The 18,974-nt window shown below is 45.5% G+C and overlaps 1 protein-coding gene across 3 annotated transcripts in view; it reads left to right on the top strand.

Moving 5' to 3' along the window:
- Positions 1 to 18,974, top strand: part of TRERF1 (transcriptional regulating factor 1) — a 210,576-nt gene that overhangs the window by 126,199 nt on the left and 65,403 nt on the right. For all 3 annotated transcript variants that reach the window (XM_075339176.1, XM_075339178.1, XM_075339177.1), the window contains 3 exons: positions 9,078 to 9,203; positions 12,751 to 14,294; positions 17,315 to 17,355. In XM_075339176.1, coding sequence (XP_075195291.1) covers positions 12,966 to 14,294; positions 17,315 to 17,355 — 1,370 coding nt within the window. In that variant the 5' untranslated portion in view covers positions 9,078 to 9,203; positions 12,751 to 12,965. The remainder of the gene's footprint in view (positions 1 to 9,077; positions 9,204 to 12,750; positions 14,295 to 17,314; positions 17,356 to 18,974) is intronic.

Raw genomic sequence — 18,974 nt, forward strand, 5'->3', positions numbered from 1 at the left:
GAGTGAGCATCGCTGTGCTCGGGTATGCCTGGTGCTCGGCCCAGTGCGAGCCGCTTGCAGTGTTTGAACAGCTCTGGAGGCAACAACAGCGTGATCAGATGTAGTGTGCACCAAACAAAAAAAAATTAAAAATAAAAATGAAAAAACTCCCTGGAATGGTTTTGCTTATGGCTGGCTGTATGTGGGCAGAGACCTGAACTGCCCAATTAGTGACTTCTAATGATGTTCGGGTCCAGAACAGAACTTTATATGAACCCACAGAATGCGAACTTTCAAGGATCCGCTCATCTTACTCTGGAAGGCCAATAATTTTGATTTTATGTTAGATAAGTCGCTGCCAGAAGTATCTGACAAGGGCTTTCTCCTTGCTCTCCATTGAAAATACATGATTGCTCTGTCTAGCCGAGTTATCATCTGTATGGGGAAGCCTATAAAGATAGCAGTCTGCCTAACAATGGTACATATTCACCTTTAACAGGGTTATCCCCATTCATTAAGGCTATGTGCCCACGGGGACATTGTCCTGCGGATATATCCGCAAGACATTCCGCAGGTGTTCCCAGAAATCCGCAACAGAACTTTCTCTGTTTCAATGCTGCGGATATACAGCGGAATGTCTTGCGGATATAGTGCGGGCATTCTGCATTGAGGATACAGTACCATGGCTTCGGCACTGCATCCTCAATGCAGAACAAGTGCTGCAGTGATCGGGGTGTTCATACTTACCTCCATCACGCAGCACCTCGCTTTCCGGCGGCCGGGACACTGTCAGGCAGCGTCTGGTGCACTGTGCTGGAGGTGGGCGGGCCTGAACTAGCTCCGGCTGTCACATGACCGGAGCTCGTGCAGGCCCTGCCCACCTCTTCCTTCCTGTACCTGGCTGGATCCACCGCACTGCTGCAGCTACACCGGACGGAGAAAGTGACTCGGATCTCTATCAAGGCAGGTAAGTATATGGGACCCTGCGGAGAAATCCGCAACAGTAATTGACATGCTGCAGATTTTTCCGCACGAAAATCCGCACGATTTCCGCTGCGGAAATATCCGCAGCATGGGCACAGCATTTCCCAAATGCCATAGAAATGGCTGGGGAGTAGCTGTGCTGCAGATTTCTGGAAAATCCGCGGCTTTTCCGCGAGAAATCCGTGGCAAAATCCGCGCATTTTCCGCAGCGTGGGCACATAGCCTAAAAGTTATTCCCTGCCTGCTGGCTACTATAAAGAAACAAGCCGCGCTGTACTCTCCTTCCCAGGTCCACCGGTGAGCCTAGCCGTTGCTCCCGATTGGCTTTGGCATTGGCTTGCAGCACTGACATCATGTCAAAAGGGCAGCAGCCAGTCGGTGAGCTCAGTAGTTCTGAAGAGGGCGCTCCAGCTACATCACTCCCAGCACACACACATATCAGATATATACTACACATACATACCGTAGGCACACATACATCACATATATACTGTACACACACTAGGCTAGAGATGCTGCTGCAGCACCTCTTTATCTCTCCTCCTTTCCTAGCATTTACTGTTTGACCTTAAATAGTTTATATTATTGATAAGGTTTTGTTTTACTGTTTTGAAGCGTTCATGTTTGTGTAGCGCCCCCAGAGAGGTAAAAAGGGATAGCTACAGATTACTCGAAGGTGGGAAAGGCTTCTTTTTCATCTAATAAAAGGATTACAACCGATCAGATTTTTACATCTTCCACTATTTTAAAGATCAAGTACTGGGGATGTCTTGAAGGACAAAATCTGTAATGCCCCCAGAGAGGTAAAAAGGGCTAGCTATAGACTTACTCTAAGGTGGGAAAGGCTTCTTTTTCGTCTAATAAAAGGATTACAACCGCTCTTATTTTCACATCTTCCACTGTTTTAAAGATAGAGTACTGGGGGTGTCCTGAAGGAAAAAGTCCTTTTTTTAATAAGCGTCTTTATCATTTTGTAACTCGATCAGCCTGTAGTTTTATTATGTAAGTCAGTCTGTTCTTACATTCCTTCCTCCTGTAGCCGTTTCCTGGTATCATATGTCATCATTTTTTAACTAAATATATAATAAGGAAGCTAAGAACTCAGACATTTGACTAGTCTGACAAGATTTCAGCATGGTTCTTGTAGTTACAGGAATTTCACATATTTTTTTGCCTTATGTCACAGCTGATGACCATAACACTGGTACCAATGAGATCTGCCGATAATTGATCTTGTATAGAGGCAGTGTGACTTAGACATTTTTGAAAAGTAAGAGTTGAGTTCCACACACACACATTACACTAAAGTCAGACGAATCTGTCAATATCGGTGGGACTGATCAGGAGTCTAATATGTGTAGGGGCCTCCAGACTCTTCCCGACAAATGATGTTAGGAGGGAAGGAACCGGTCTGTTGGATTTTTCAGCTCCTGATTCTTTAGTTCTTGGTGGAGATAAGATGATGCTAAAGAGTCCATCTCTCATAGAGCGAAAAGAAGAATGCTCAGCTGAGACGAGGGTTCTCGTATGTGTGTGTGTCGAGGGAGATGCCCAAATCTTTGGGCCGACAGATATCTAGTGTTTATTGAGATGTTGAGATGTGTTTTGGGTTTTACACGGGAGTTAGAGAAGATAGCCATGTGCCCAATGTTGGGATTTTTGGCTAACTAATGTCTGATATACAGAACCAGCTTCAACGATAGGAATTTGCCCTAATGTCCCGAGCATGGAAACTATTTCCAAATGCACAGCCAAAACTCTACCTGTTTAAAATGGAAAAAAAAATTAAAAATCTTAAGTATCGACCAAAGAGAGAGAAGCAATTGGAATTGGCTTCACCTTCATGCTACAGCTATGACTGGAAGTCAAAACAATTGCTGTTGATCCTGTTCCCTGGTAAGGTTGCTAATTACACTTGTGCCAAGTTCTCCAAAGTCTGCTATGTAGCTCTAGATTTTCAGGTTTTTCATGTTTTACAGGTGTAAGTACAGGATTTGCATTTCAGAAAATAATAAATGCTTCGCTTGTAGACTTATATTGGGTTCATCAAGCCTATAGTCTTGGATATAAAATACTTGGATCATTGTCGTTATGGTCCATGCAGGGTTGTTAACCTTTCAGGCTTCCATGATTTTTTTGAACCTGAAGAAACTTATATATACAGATTATTTTGACTGTAATTACCATACTTTATTACCATAAATTATTACCATAATTTTTACAGTGAATGCAGCTAATGTCTTCATATAAGAATTATGGGCTGTAGACATGGATCACTTGTAATCAGTGATGAGCGAACCCACAGCTGTTCAGATTCTGTGGGTCTGGCCGGACTTAAGCCCGTTTCACACATATGGCATTTCGCCGGATCCAGTACGGTGCAATACTGTACAATGGCATCACGGCAAGCTCCGGTCACATGCTGTCATGTGACTGGAGCATGTGACCGGAGCTTGCCGCTATGCCATTGTACAGTATTGCACTGTACTGGAGTGTGCCGGATCCTGCGAAATGCCGGATGTGTGAAACGGGCCTTAAAAAAAAAAAAAAAAAAAAAAAAAGTCAGGTTCTGGATGGACTTGAACCCGAACATCTGCCTGAACGTCGAACCCCACAAACGCCTACGGGGATTGGAATATTACCTGTAAAATAAGGGTTAAGGCAGGAGAATATACTTGGCAAGTCTCCTGCGCGGCTGTAACACTACTTCCTTGTCTGCTCATCAGTCCTCATACATATTCACCGCTTTCCGCGCCCGCCGGGGGCTCTGATTTTCTGCCGGTAGACCACGCCCCCACCCTTTCTAACAGTGCCTGTGATTGGTTAGAATCACAGGCGCTGTCTGTGTGCTTATAGTGGAGTGTAAAATAAATAAAAAAATGGCATAGGGTCCCCCCTATCGTGATTCCAGCACAGATAAAGCCATTGATACAGGCTGCCACCCCCAGTCCTGCACTTCGCTTGGCTGTGTATCAAAATAAGAGGAACTACATGCAGTTTTTTTTTTAATTATTTAAATAAACAAAGTGCAGTCCCCCCAATTTTGATATCCAGCCAAGATAAAGCTGACAGCTAATGGCTTGTATTGTCTCAAGCTGGGGAAGCCCATGATTATTGGGACCCCCAAGCCTAAAGCCTGCTTTACACGGTACGATCTATCGTGCAATTTCACGATCGATCGTACCCGCCCCCATCGTTTGTGTGTCACGGGCAATTGGTTGCCCGTGGCGCACAAAGTCGTTAACCACCGTCACACGGACTTACCTGCTGTGCGACGTTGCTGTGGGTGGCAAACATCCTCTTCCTGAAGGGGGAGGGACGTTCAGCGTCACAGCGACATCACACAGCGGCCGGCCAATAGAAGCGGAGGGGCGGAGATGAGCGGGACGTAAACATCCCGCCCACCTCCTTCCTTCCGCATAGCCGGCGGGTGCCACGGGACGGAGGTAAGCAGCTGTTCATGGGGAGCGGCGTCTGCAACCCCGGGAACGATGAGCAATCGGCGCCATTTTAATTAAAAGAGATTATGAAACCGAGCGACGAGTACACTACTCACGATTTGTGAGCGATACTGCGTCGCTCGGAGGTGTCACAGCCCGATGTCGCAAGCGATGCCGGATGTGCGTCACCAAAAATGTGACCCCCGACGATCTATCGCACGATAGATCGTCTCGTGTAAAGCACCCTTAAGAATAGCAGCCTGCAGCCGCCCCGGACTTGTCGCATCCATTAGATGCAACAATACCAGCACTTTACCCAGCTCTTCTTGATTGCCCTAGTGTTGTGGCAATTGGAGCAATAAGGGGTCAATGACAGCGCACAACTGTCATCAAGCCCAGAACTAGTGGTGGGTAGGGGTCTAGGAGACCCCCCCCATCACTAATCCTATAAGTAAAAAGAAATAAACACAAATACTGAGAAAAATCCTTTATTTGAAATAACATAACCACTCAATAACCACCCTCTTTCCCTTCTTTATTAACCACAAAAAAATCCTTGAAGTTCCACCGTAATCCACACGGCGTCGCACGACGGTCCTGGCTCTGCTACATCCAAGTCTGGAGAGACCAAAAACATGTCCGATCACTCCAGGCTCTGGGAAACACTGTCAAGGGGAACCCGGCTGTGCGGTCACTCACTTCACTGGAGATCATTCCCGGGTTCCCACTGTCTGACCTCTGGACACCTGAGTACTGCACTCTGGTTTCAAGTGCAGGGCCATACTCCGCACCCCACCAGCCCTTTAAAATTGACAGTACCGATCGTGGGGGTGTGGGCCCTCCCTTTTTTTTTTTTTTTATTATATTCAGGCGGCCAAACCCGAATTGTAACACGGACTTCCCTGAGAACAAATGCTGTTCGGTACTGATGCCAACAGTTCGGGTTCGCTTATCACTACTTATAATAATTTATTATGGGTTTATAATGTGTTGGCAATCCTGGGTTCACGATTACTATTGAACACATCGTGACACATAGTAACAAGCCAAAAAAATACCTTAAACCAGGGGTGGGCAAATTTTCCAGAGGGCCACATGAGACTGTGACAGGTGTGGAGTCTGCACACAGCCCCCCTCTATACAGCATTAGCCCTCACATAGCTCCCTATATACAGAATGAGCCCTTGCATATATGAGCCCCATATGAGTGAATATATATATATATATATATATATATATATATATATATATACTAGAAGGTGGCCCGATTCTACGCATCGGGTATTCTAGAATTTACGTATTGTGTAGTTCATGTATGATTTTTGTTATATATATAGATGTTGTTGTGTGTAGTTACCAAGTGTTTGTGTAGGGCGCTGTACATGTTCTGAGTGTCGCGGGGGGTGAGAGCGGTGTTGTATGTGTGTTGCGTGTGTTGCGTTGTTTGTGGAGCGCTGTGTGTCTGTAGCGTTGTGTGTGTGTGTGTGTGTTGTGCGGTTTGTGTGGGTGTGGTGTGTTTTGGGGGGAGGTATGTTTTGAGCAATGTGTGTGTTGTGCAGTATGTGCGTATATTTGTGTGTGCAGCGTTGTCTGTGTGTGTGGGTGTCTGTGTAGGGCGTTGTTTGTGATTCCTAGTGTGTGTGTGTTGTGCAGTGCGCGTGTGTGTGTGTGTTGGGGGGAGGTGTGCACCTCCCATCGTGCTCCATCCCCCATGCTGCGCACCCCCCATCGTGCTGCATCCCCCATGCTGCGCACTCCCAAACGTGCTCCATCCGCCATGCTGCGCACTCCCAAACGTGGTCCATCCGCCATGCTGCGCACTCCCAAACGTGCTCCATCCGCCATACTGCGCACTCCCCATCGTGCTGCATCCCCCATGCTGCGCACTCCCAAACGTGCTCCATCCGCCATGCTGCGCACTCCCCATCGTGCTCTATCCGCCATGCTGCACACTCCCAAACGTGCTCCATCCGCCATGCTGCGCACTCCCAAACGTGCTCCATCCGCCATGCTGCGCACCCCCTATCATGCTCCATCCGCCATGCTGCGCACTCCCAAACGTGCTCCACCCGCCATGCTGCGCACTCCCAAACGTGCTCCATCCGCCATGCTGCGCACTCCCAAACGTGCTCCATCCGCCATGCTGCGCACTCCCAAACGTGGTCCATCCGCCATGCTGCGCACTCCCAAACGTGCTCCATCTGCCATGCTGCGCACTCCCAAACGTGCTCCATCCGCCATACTGCGCACTCCCCATCGTGCACCATCCGGCATGCTGCGCACTCCCAAACGTGCTCCATCCGCCATGCTGCGCACTCCCAAACGTGCTCCATCCGCCATGCTGCGCACTCCCAAACGTGCTCCATCCGCCATGCTGCGCACTCCCAAACGTGCTCCATCCGCCATGCTGCGCGCTCCCAAACGTGGTCCATCCGCCATGCTGCGCACTCCCAAACGTGCTCCATCCGCCATGCTGCGCACTCCGAAACGTGCTCCATCCGCCATACTGCGCACTCCCAAACGTGCTCCATCCGCCATACTGCGCACTCCTCATCGTGCACCATCCGGCATGCTGCGCACTCCCAAACATGCTCCATCCGTCATGCTGCGCACTCCGAAACGTGCTCCATCCGTCATGCTGCGCACTCCCAAACGTGCTCCATCCGCCATGCTGCGCACTCCCAAACGTGCTCCATCCGCCATGCTGCGCACCCCCCATCATGCTCCATCCGCTTAGGAGTGCGCAGCATGCCGGATGGTGCACGATGGGGAGTGCGCAGTATGGCGGATGGAGCACGTTTGGGAGTGCGCAGCATGGCGGATGGAGCACGTTTGGGAGTGCGCAGCATGGCGGATGGACCACGTTTGGGAGTGCGCAGCATGGCGGATGGACCACGTTTGGGAGTGCGCAGCATGGCGGATGGACCACGTTTGGGAGTGCGCAGCATGGGGGATGCAGCACGATGGGGAGTGCGCAGTATGGCGGATGGAGCACGTTTGCTCAGCCTCTCTCCTTCCAGCCTCCCTCAGCATCAGCCCCCCCCTCCCAGCCTTCCCCAAGATCAGCCTCTCTGCTCCCAGCCTCCTCCAGCACGCCGTGCTCCTCTGCCGACACTCACCCACACCCGATCGCATCCACTCACCCACACAACCGATCGCATCCACTCACCCACACCCGATCGCATCCACTCACCCACACAACCGATCGCATCCACTCACCCACACAACCGATCGCATCCACTCACACACACAACCGATCGCATCCACTCACACACACAACCGATCGCATCCACTCACACACACACCCGATCGCATACACTCACACACACACCCGATCGCATCCACTCACACACACCCGATCGCATACACTCACACACACAGACACTGACGATATTGCACATACGCGCTGATACTCACAACATCCGGGGATATCACATGCTTCTGGCCATGTGATCCTCCCGCAGGTCCTGGAAGTTCACAGCACAATATCGCCGCCGAGAAGCAAGCGATATCCCAGGATGTTGTGAGTATGTGGATGCGATGTGATGTGTGTATGTGAGTGAGTGTGATCTGATTTGTGTGTGTGTGTGTGTATGTGTGTGTGCTGTTATGTTATGTATGTTCTGCAGCTGCAGGACCTTGATGTGTGGATGCGATGTGATGTGTGTGTGAGTGTGAGCCGGTGTACACTGGTAACTATGATACATATCGGGTAACTAAGGGACCTTAGTTACCCGATGTGTATAATGGTTACCAGCTTTCACGGCCTCCGTTAAGATCCCAGCATCGCAAGGTTATGTCTGGCGCTGCCGGGATCCTGACGGAGCCGGTGTAGAAGCAAGCGATATCCCAGCATGTTGTGAGTGTGTGGATGTGATGTGTGAGGTGTGTGTGAGAGTGAGTGTGATCTGATGTGTGTGTACTCACCTGGGAATCGGAGCCCCGTGTCAGTTGGGCCACAGCGAGCGTGCATTGCGTGAGGGGGGCGGGGCCTGCAGAGAGCCGGGGCGAGAGGCCAATCCGTGTGGGGGGGCGGGGCCATGGCGAGCCCAGCGGCCAATCAGCTTTGTGTCACCGTAAGGACACAATTTCGGAGCATGACAGACAGACAGACAGATAGACAGACAGAATAAGGCAATTATATATATAGATATATACAGTGTACTGTACATATACAGAATGAGCCCCTTGCATATGAGCCCCAATATACCATGTGAGCTCACACACTTGCCCCCTATATACCAAATGAGCCCACTTATAGCCCCCTATGACGTCTGCTCATGGAAATCATGTTATCACACCCTCAGAGGAGTGGTAACACAGAAAGAGGGCCAACTAGTCGAGTGAAACAATGCCCTTGCAACTAGTCGCAGCCCTAATTATCATAACGTAACTTTTTTAATCCTTTTTTTTTAAACATTCTTTTTACACAATATTATTAGACAGGGGTGGTTAAACAGGGATTTTTGGCCCACACATGTCCTCACTGCTAGGTTAGGACATATGGGACCTGACAGGTTCCCTTTAAGGCATGTTAGATATGGAAAAAGGTGATTGCCCATATACATGTGTATTTGCTTTGTTTGCTTTTTGTTTTAATTAAAAAAAAGTTATAAATTGTGATAAATAATAGATAAAAACCTTTTTTTTGTTCTTGTGTTTCATGACCTTTAGGTGTGATGCATAAAGCACAACGCGAGTGAAAAGGAGAAATTCTCTTACTGTACTGATCCAGTTCCTATTACATACTGTGTGACAACTGGGAGGAGACTCTTATAAACAGACGGGGGATATAAAAAGGTACGGCGTGCATTACACTCACGTCTTGTCCTATATTGAGTTGCTGTTTTTGTATTTAAATACTTTTAAGGCACAAACCTAAAGCAGCAATGGCTGCATGCATTCGCAATATTTCGTGCCTAATATTAGCCGTGATTTGCGGAGTTGATATATGCAGCCCTGTTGTCATTTAAAGTGGCACATACATACTCAGAGTCTATCACAGGGGTCTCAAACTCTGCTGGGTGTGTGGGCCGCACATACATACTCATAGACTCTATCATATGGAATTCCACCGACTTTTCCTAAATGGCAGACTGGACATTTTGTATGTTCGATTGACAGCGGGATATAGATTGAGAGCTATGTTCTGTCTATTCTTATATGTATATTCTTACATCTAATATATAAAGCTCAGAGTGTGTGTGTGTGTCCGTGTGTCCGTATGTCCGCTAAAGGAATTTTCACCGTCGCATTTACAATCACGAAATTTTGGACAGACGCCTCATGTGACTTAGGGAATGTCATAGACTATGTTTTGACTGGAAAATTTAACCCCGCACTTTACAGTTACTCTCCAAAATCCTGGAGAATGGAGGTGGGAACTACAGGCTATTAATAGCAACTGTCAGTGGTTGCTATAGGAACAAAATAAACTGTTAGTATAACAAGCTTATGTGTGAGGTAATATGATGTCGGTGGGGAGACGGATAAAGCGAGACAGAAAGGGACAGACGGGGAAAGGGACAGACGGGGAAAGGGACAGACGGGGAAAGGGACAGACGGGCAAAGGGACAGACGGGCAAAGGGACAGACGGGCAAAGGGACAGACGGGCAAAGGGACTGACAAAGACTGACGGGCAAAGGGACTGACAAAGACTGACGGGCAAAGGGACTGACAAAGACTGAGAAAGAGATGGAGACAGATGGAGACAGACAGGCAGTGACATAGTACAGCTAGTATGTTATATTTATAATACTCCCTTACATAGCACCAAACATCGTCATCACTGTCCCCATTGGGGCTCACAATCTTCTAAATTCCAAATCATTCTGTTTTTGTATGTTCTCACAATGTTTCCTCCCACGTTCCAAACTCCTTACGGATGTTGTCTTTGGTGGGATTTGAGCCCATGACCCCAGCTCTGCAAAACAACAGCATTAACCACTGACAGGTCCACGCACAAAGTCAACACACATTTGTCCTGCCGCTGTGATCATTTTGTCCAAATTGCCCACTACGTCATTCCTCTTCAACTTATGACACTGCCCTGTAAAAAGGAGCTTTGTCCTTAATCTATACAGTCACACGAGTGGACAGGTCACTGCCTCCCACAAGATCAGCTCCCTCATCTGCTGCTGTTATCATTCTCTGTCCTGCCGCTGAGATCATTTTGTCCAAACTGTCCACTACGCCATTCCCTTTCAACTTATGACACTACCCTGTAAAAAGGAGCTTTGTCCTTAATCTATATATTCACACGAGTGGATAGATCACTTCCTCCCACAAGATCAGCTCCATCATCTGCTGCTGTTATCATTCTCTGTTTTACCGCTGAGATCAATTTTTTACAAACTGGCCACTACGCCATTCCCATTTAATTTATGACACTGCCCTGTATAAAAGAAGCTTTGACCTTACTTTATACAGTCACAAGAGTGGACAGGTCACTGCCTCCCACAAGATCAGCTCCCTCATCTGCTGCTGTTATCATTCTCTGTCCTGCCGCTGAGATCATTTTGTCCAAACTGGCCACTATGCCATTCCCTTTCAACTTATGACACTGCCCTGTAAAAAGTAGCTTTGTCCTCAACCTATACAGTCACGCGAGTGGACAGGTCACTGCCTCCCACAGGATCAGCTCCATCATCTGCTGCTCTTATCATTCTCAGGATCTGAACAGCTAAAGTTTTTTGTTTGTGTTTTTTTTTTTCTTTTTTTTTTTATATCTCTCCGCAATTAGTTCTCTCTGGAGTCTGAAAATCAGGTTATAAAACAATAAAATATATGGTATCTACATCAACTGAACCACACAAATCTTCACTAATGGATCCTTAATTCTTTTATCTCAATAACTTTCAAAACCATTTTCTAATATGTATATTGTTGTCTTGCAGTCACAAGTCATAAAAAAAGAGTTTATTTGGTTTGTAGCAAAAATAAAAAGGTTCCATAAACGGCTTAGAGTGGAAAAAAAGTTACGTTGGACAAATAATTTTATTGGATCAATTAAAGACAATTCCACCACCTATATCTTTAATGTAGAGTTGAAACCACAAGTTTACAAACCTTTTCCCTTTTTCCTCCAAACGTAACCATGGTCATTATGGCCAAACAGTTCAATTTTAGTTTCGCCAGACCACAGGACATGTCTCCAAAAATTAAGGTCTTTGTTCCTATGTGCATTTGAAAATCTGTCTGATTTTATGTTTCTTTTGAACTAATGGCTTCTTCCTGGCAGAGGGGCCTTTCAATCCATTTTGATACAGTACTCGTTTCACTGTGGATAATGACACAATCTTACCAGCTTCCGCCAGCATCTTCACAAGGTCTCTTGCTTTTGTTCTTGGGTTGATATGCACATGTTTGACCAAAGCACATTCATCTCTGGTACATAGAACCGGTCTCCTTTCTGAGCGGTATGATGGCTGGACATTACCATCTTGTTTGTACTTGCATATAATTGTTTGTACAGATGAATGAGGCACCTTCAGGTATCTGGGAATTGCACCCAAGGATGAACCAGACTTGTGCAAGTCCACAATTCTCTTCCTGAGATCTTTGCTGATTTCTTTTGACTTTCCCATGATGCTGCACAAAGAAGCAGTGTGTTTCAGGTGTGGATTAAAATACATCCACAGGTGAGTCTCTAATTAACTCAGATATTGCCAATAAACCTATCAGAAACTTCCAAAGACATGACATCATCATATGGGCTGTCTCATATTGTTTAAAGCTATAGTACTCTTGGTGTATGGAAACTTTTTGACTTTGCAGAAAGTAATAAAAATGCCTAAATATTCTCTCTTCCTCATTATTCTGGCATTTGGCAAATATAATTAATTTTGGTTCCAAATTGACCTAAAACGAGAGAGGTTTATTCTGATTTCATGTCAGATAGTGAGAAAAACCTGCAGATGTGTCTTTTTATAGATAGTGCATGTAAACCTCTGGTTTCAACTGTAACTAGAATACCTCCTTAATTACAACATTCATTTCTATTAGTTATTAAAAAAAATGTCCCAACATATGTCATTATCATCACAGACAGGCTTACAATGACTGGTAAGACCTACCGGTATAAATAAATCACAATCTGTGATGCTCGGAGACGTCTATTCCTTCCTATGACTGCTGCAGACAATCATAATCTTTAAAGATAAGCAGATATGACACATGAGCACTAAAGCCAGTGATTGGCAGCAGCTGTCACATGAATGATCAATGGGATGTGCAGTGGATCAAAGATGAGTATAGTTTTTTTTTTTTTTGCTCTGCTCTTGGCTAAATTGTTCCATACTGATTAATAATAATGAATTGCTATGAAAATATTCTCGTTTTTTGCAGATGGATGGATTTTCTACACGATTGCTGTACTGTGCAATGCAGTCTTTTAAGCCGTTTCCATTTGGGGATCTTCCACCGTTGTAACTAGAAGAATCTCTTTTTCCACCTAAATGGGCGCCCTCAAAACTTAACTGTACCCTTCCTATCTACTCATCTCTCAGGGACCTTCTCCTACATGGGCACCGCTCCTACCAGAACTGGTTACTCTGGTCACAATGGAAGAACAGCAGAGGTACAAGACGTCGCTCCTATCCCACAGCAATGATAGTTTGTACTATCAGCAAATGCAGCATCAGCCAAGCAGCCAAGTGCTCAACCACAGCTACGACTCTCTGGACATGAACGTCTCCGAGTCGTCTTCATCCTCTCCTCACTTATCCCAAGATTCCCGAGACGTTGCGATAAATCCTGGAGCTAAAAATACCGTAAAGGTCGAGGCGTCCATAAATTGGTCGCATTTAGGCAATCAGACTCAGGGGGGCAATAATATCAATTGCTATGACCAAAGCTTACAATGGAACACGCAGGTACAGACCGATTCCGTATCTGGCGCCTACCAGGTGTCTTACTATCCCGAACTTGATAATTGCACGAAAGTGACCAGCAGAGCTTTACATAAGCTGGATTCGTTCACGCAGGTGTTTTCTAGGCAGAACTTAAGAATCCACGCCATGGCTCAGGGTTTACCCGAACAGGCTCTAGCGGACTGTGACAGTACTCTCAGGCAGCTGCTGTTAGTCAAACCAACTGGCGAGCAGCAAGTGCAACCTGCCACTATGGACAGGTATCCTCAGGTCTCTCAACAGATGCACCAAAGCCTACCAAACCAACAGCAAAAGCATCACCTGCCTGCCGTGCAGCAATCCCAGTCGCATTTTTACTACGATTACTTCCAGATGCAGCCGGAGCCTTTAATGCAGCAGGGGCAGCAATACGGACAGCAAGTGCAGTCGAATCAAGCCGCGCAGCAAACGCGTTATTACATGCAGCATCATCAACCAGAACAGCATCGACTTTTACATCAGACAGCACAGCAGCAAGGCTCTTTTTCTAGTCAGTTGTCAGATTTCTACCAAATTCAGCCCTCAGGGCAAGAAATGCAGCACAACGTTTCCCAATCGCACCACCATCACGTGCAAACGCAGCAGCAACAACAACAACCAGCCTACCGCAGCTGCAAAACCGAGCATTACACCCCAAATCAGTCCCACGATATGCAGCTGATTCAGCTGGGCTCGGTCCCTCCGTACATGTTTCAGAACGCGCCAACAGTGAGAAATTCTTATAAACCTAATGCGGCCGCGCAAATGACTCTTCATCAGGATCTCAGCCTTCAAAAGCCATATAAAAATGAAGCTCAGCCACAGGTTATAATGGACAGATCTGTGGGGCTAGCAAATACGGACAACCTAAATAACTATAGCCAGGACAATTTGGGAATGCTGGTGGATAGCGTCCCTCAACGACATGCTTTAACACAGGATACCTCCTACTTGCTTAATAGTCAAAGTGCACTTCATTCTCCGAATACGGTGTGGCCACAGGTAGAGTTATTATTATTGATTTGATCGTGTTATTATCTTACTGGTTATATATGGTTTAGGTTACAAAGCCAAAGACGAGGGTCAATTTTTTGCTCAGGCAATCAACTGCCTAAAGTTGAGTCTTTGGTCATCAACTGATTTGCAATGGGGGCCTTTGGTCTTTTCCCTGACATCGATTCGAGTAGCTATAATCTCAACTCTTGATCCCTATGTTTTCTGGAGTGAGCTGTCCGGTAGTGGCTCTGTCGAGCACAACGCTCATGTCTGGGGTAGTTCAGCTAACAATCTCATATTTCTGGCCATCTTTACAGCGGCCCCTGTATCTGCCAAAGATTTGAACCTGCCAAATGCAGGGCGATAGGGTGCCGGCTGTATAACACTGACACCCCGTGGTAATGCAATACATTTGTGGCCAAAAGTTTTGAGACCCACACAAATTTAGTTTTTTACAAAATTTGCTGCTTCAGTGTTTTTTTGATCTTTGTACTTCAATAGTGATAGAAACATATGACTAAATTATAAGAGTTTCCTAGGTTTTTAAACTTTTATTGACAAATATATCAAGTTTATAGAAAGACTCAATCTTTAAAGTTTTGGCTCTTATTTTTCAAGACTTCTTCCCTTTTGCCTTGAGAGCTTTCTGGGCCAAATCCTGGCTGATTACAGTATTATTATAATTATTATTATTATTATTATTATTATTATAGCACCATTTATTCCGTAAAGGGGTATACATAAAAAAACAAGTACAATAATCATGACCAATAAAAGGCACAGACTAGTGCAGGAGGAGAGAGGATCCTGCCTCTGAGGGCTCAGTCTACAGGGGATGGGTGAGGATACAGTCAGTAAGGGTAGAGCTGGTCATGCAGCGGTATAGTGGACTGAGAGTTACTGCAGGTTGTAGGCTTGTCAGAAAAGGTGGGTCTTCAGATTCCTTCTGAAGGTTTCCATGGTAGGTGAGAGTCTGATATGTTTGGGTAGAGGGTTCCAGGGTATGCTGGAAATCTTGTGTACGATTGTGGGAAGAGGAGATAAGAGGGGAGTAGAGAAGGAGATCTTGTGAGGATCGAAGGTTGCGTAAAGGCAAGTACCAGGAGACTAGGACACAGATGTATGCAGGAGACCGGTTGTGAATGGTGCTGTAGGTTATGGTTAGGGTTTTGAACTTGAATCTTTGGGCACGGATAAGCCAATGAAGAGATTGTCGAGGGAAGGGAGGTGGTGCCTCGGGACAGAGTATAGAATTGAAGGTGTTGAACAGCTGTTTAGGGTTGTGAGACAGGAAGGATATGAGAGATGAGAAGTTGGTTGTTTTGCAGTAGTGAGTATGGACTTGAAAGTGGTGAGGGTCTGTATGCAATGAAATGTTCGTTGGAATGAGAGCTCTTCCATCTCCAATCAGCAACCCTTGAAGCCTGCCTCAGTTCTTTAGTCAGGCTGGTGTGCCAGGGTTGCCTGTTGATTGTGCGAGTTTTGGTATGCGTGAGATGGGTGACCCATTCTTGTCTCTTTCCTGATTTTAGTTTATCGCAATTTTTGTGGTTTTATTTGTCCACCCACACAAAACCAACAGCAACTTCTCACAGCAACCCAGGAGCAATTTGGTGATGAGCAAGGCTTTCTCATGCATGTGATAACGAAGTGGGTAGGTAACGAAAATATTGACATTTTGGGTCCATGGCCAAGAAGCTGCCCAGGTGTAAATCCCATTGAGAGCTTTTTGTCAATCCTCAAAAAGCAGAAGAAACAAAAACACAGAACTTGTGATAAACCTAAAGCACTTATCAGACAAGAATGGATCATCGGTCAGGATGTGGCCCAGAGACTGATAACCAACTGTCAGGGCAAAGGACAGAAGTGTAGCAAATAAGGGTCAAGTGTTATGCCAGTGCGTACAGACGCTCAGCGTGCCATTACCCTATGTTTTGTATCATCCCTATACGAGTCCTTCTCCCCTTCGCCGTCATGTGCCTAGGCCCTCTCTTGCCCTGAACTCACACTGGCTAGTGAGAAGGTTGGCGCGAGAGCCCTAATCTCACCACTGCAATAATACAACAAGGGAAGGGAGTCGGACTGAGGGAAAATAGACGCAAAAAGGAAAACAATCCAAGCTCCTCCAATACAGCTAAACACCACAGCTGCAATTTTCATGACTCCTCAGCTTCTTCCAGAGGCAGGATCCTTCCAAAGTGGTCAACATAAGAATGGGATTCTATAACCGACATCAGATGGTAAGACATGACTTTTTATAGTGAACGGGACTGGGCACAAAAAGCTGCACCTGAGATTAAGGCTACAAAGGATACCCAGATAGGAAAGAGCCCTTAACTCCTACAGCACCAAAAGAAAGAACTCAAACTGCAGCATTCAGTCACAAGCTGCAGACCTGGGCATAAGGCGTTGTGACTTTCTGGTCCCAGACTCGCCAGAATAGGACAGACCCATGACATTGACACTGTAAATATGGTGTCTTTGCTTAAACTTGATGGTTTTGTCAATAGAAGTTAAAAAAGTTATGAACTGTTGATAATTGTACTGCAGTAATCATAGAAATATCTGACTTGGTCCTCTTTCTCACATCAGTAGTTGGTCCCTGGAGCGCCTCCGCAGGAGATGTGAAGTATTACACAGTTCCAATTGAAAACCATGTTTAGTGGAAAGAGATCTCTGGTCCATGCGTTATGTCTGGTATTTGAGATCAGCAGAGCCGCAGTATTAGACCCAGCCTATTGACAAGAGTGTTGCTGATTTTTGTTTTTTTTTAACCCTTGTCTGGTACCATGAAAACCAAAATCACTAGTTGTAGCAATCTGCATGGGGTGACATTGATCCCATGATACCAGAAAATGGTTAAATTACCAGAAATGTTCTCATGTCATACAACCTTGTGCAGAACTTCAAAACAAGGCACAATAAGAGTTGTTTTTTTTATTTTGCATCATATCTCTAACAGATTCTCTAGGACTATCCTATCCCTGTAATGTAAATGGTTCTATTTTTTTTTTTTTTTTTTGTAGGTGTCCGATGGGAAAGTCCAGACTATTTCTGCAGACGACAGGTACATTCAGAGTGTCCCACATGTTACTGCCATAGGATATTGGGGTCCTTGTTTTATGTATACAAATAATGTTAATGAAACGTACTTGTGACACAGATTTAACACTGGGCCCAATTATGTACAAGTGCATCTCAATACATTTGAATATCATCAAAAAGTTACTAGATTTCAGTAATTCAATACAAAAAGTGAAACACATATATTATATACACTCCCTGACAGAAGTTCTGTCGCTTATCCATGTTATGTAAATAAAAGCTTATAAACTGACTTTAAATTCATCCATTGGTTTTATAAATTACTCTTTTGAAAGCTGAAACCCTGCCAAATTTGGTTTAGGTTATGAAAATAAAGTTGCTGAAATATTGATCATTTAATGAACACAGAAAGGTCAGATTTTGGCAAGACAAAAGTTTTGTCGCCCACAGAAAGTAATGTGAAATTCAGACAAATAATAAACCTCTAATACAAAGATATGTTGCATAACATTGGTGAATGAAGTCGTGGTGCTTTTAGAGCCATATTTAATATTTTGTGTGACTCCCATAAGCTTAAAGAACTGCATCCATGCGGTTCAACAATTCTTCATACAATTTATTGATGAAGTCATCAGGAATAACAAAGAATGCAGTCTTACATGCCTCCCAGAGTTCATATAGATTCTTTGGTTTTGTCTTCCAAGCTTCCTCTTTCATCCTACCCCAAACATGCTCAATGATGTTCATGTCTGGTGACTGGGCTGGCCAGTCCTTAAGCACCTTGATCTTCTTTGCCAGGAGGAACTTTGTTGTAGAGATGGATGTATGAGATGGAGCACCATCCTGCTGCAGAATTTGACCCCTTTTATGATTGGGAATGTAAGAGGTAGCTAATACTTGTTGATATTTTAGGCTATTGATATTGCCTTCCACCTTGCAAATGTTTCACATACCCCCATACTGAATGTAACCCCAGACCATGATCTTTCCACCACCAAACTTAACTGTTTTCTGGATCCAGATGGACTCCAGTAGGTCTCCTGCAGTACTTGCAGTGGCTGTGGTGTAATTCAACTGAAGATTCATCAGAGAAATCCACCTTCTCCCACTTTTCCAGCATCTATCTGTTTAGCAAGCTGTGGGACTTGGCAAAATGCCACATAGTTTTTTAATTGCCTTTTGTTTATTGCTGGCTTCTGGTCACTGATTCGACCATGGAGGCCATTCCGAGACAGAATGCTACAAACTGTTCTAGTTGACACAGGGACTTGAGGTGACCGGGCCTTTTGGAGCTCTGCTGCAGTGGAAGAGGGTCTGGTTTTGGATTTTCTAACCAACAAACGTTCCTCCTGAGCAGTTGTCTTGCGGGCTCTGCTGGACCTGGGCTTGTCAACAACATCTCCAGTCTCTTCAAATTTTTTTTTAATTCTTTGTACTTGACGCTGAGACACATTAAAGGTACCAGCCACCTCTGCAGTGGATCTGGTCTTCAGCCTCTTGATAATCAAGGCTTTGGTCGCAGGGTTGATTTTTGGCATGTTGTCAGAGGTCAAGTTGCACTTTAAGTAAAGGTCTGGGGTGCTGGGTTTCTTTTTATACACACCCACTAATTAACCAATCATTTAGTGAGCACAGGTGAGG

Source organism: Anomaloglossus baeobatrachus, chromosome 3 (assembly GCF_048569485.1).
Source record: "Anomaloglossus baeobatrachus isolate aAnoBae1 chromosome 3, aAnoBae1.hap1, whole genome shotgun sequence".
Classification (NCBI taxonomy): domain Eukaryota; kingdom Metazoa; phylum Chordata; class Amphibia; order Anura; family Aromobatidae; genus Anomaloglossus; species Anomaloglossus baeobatrachus.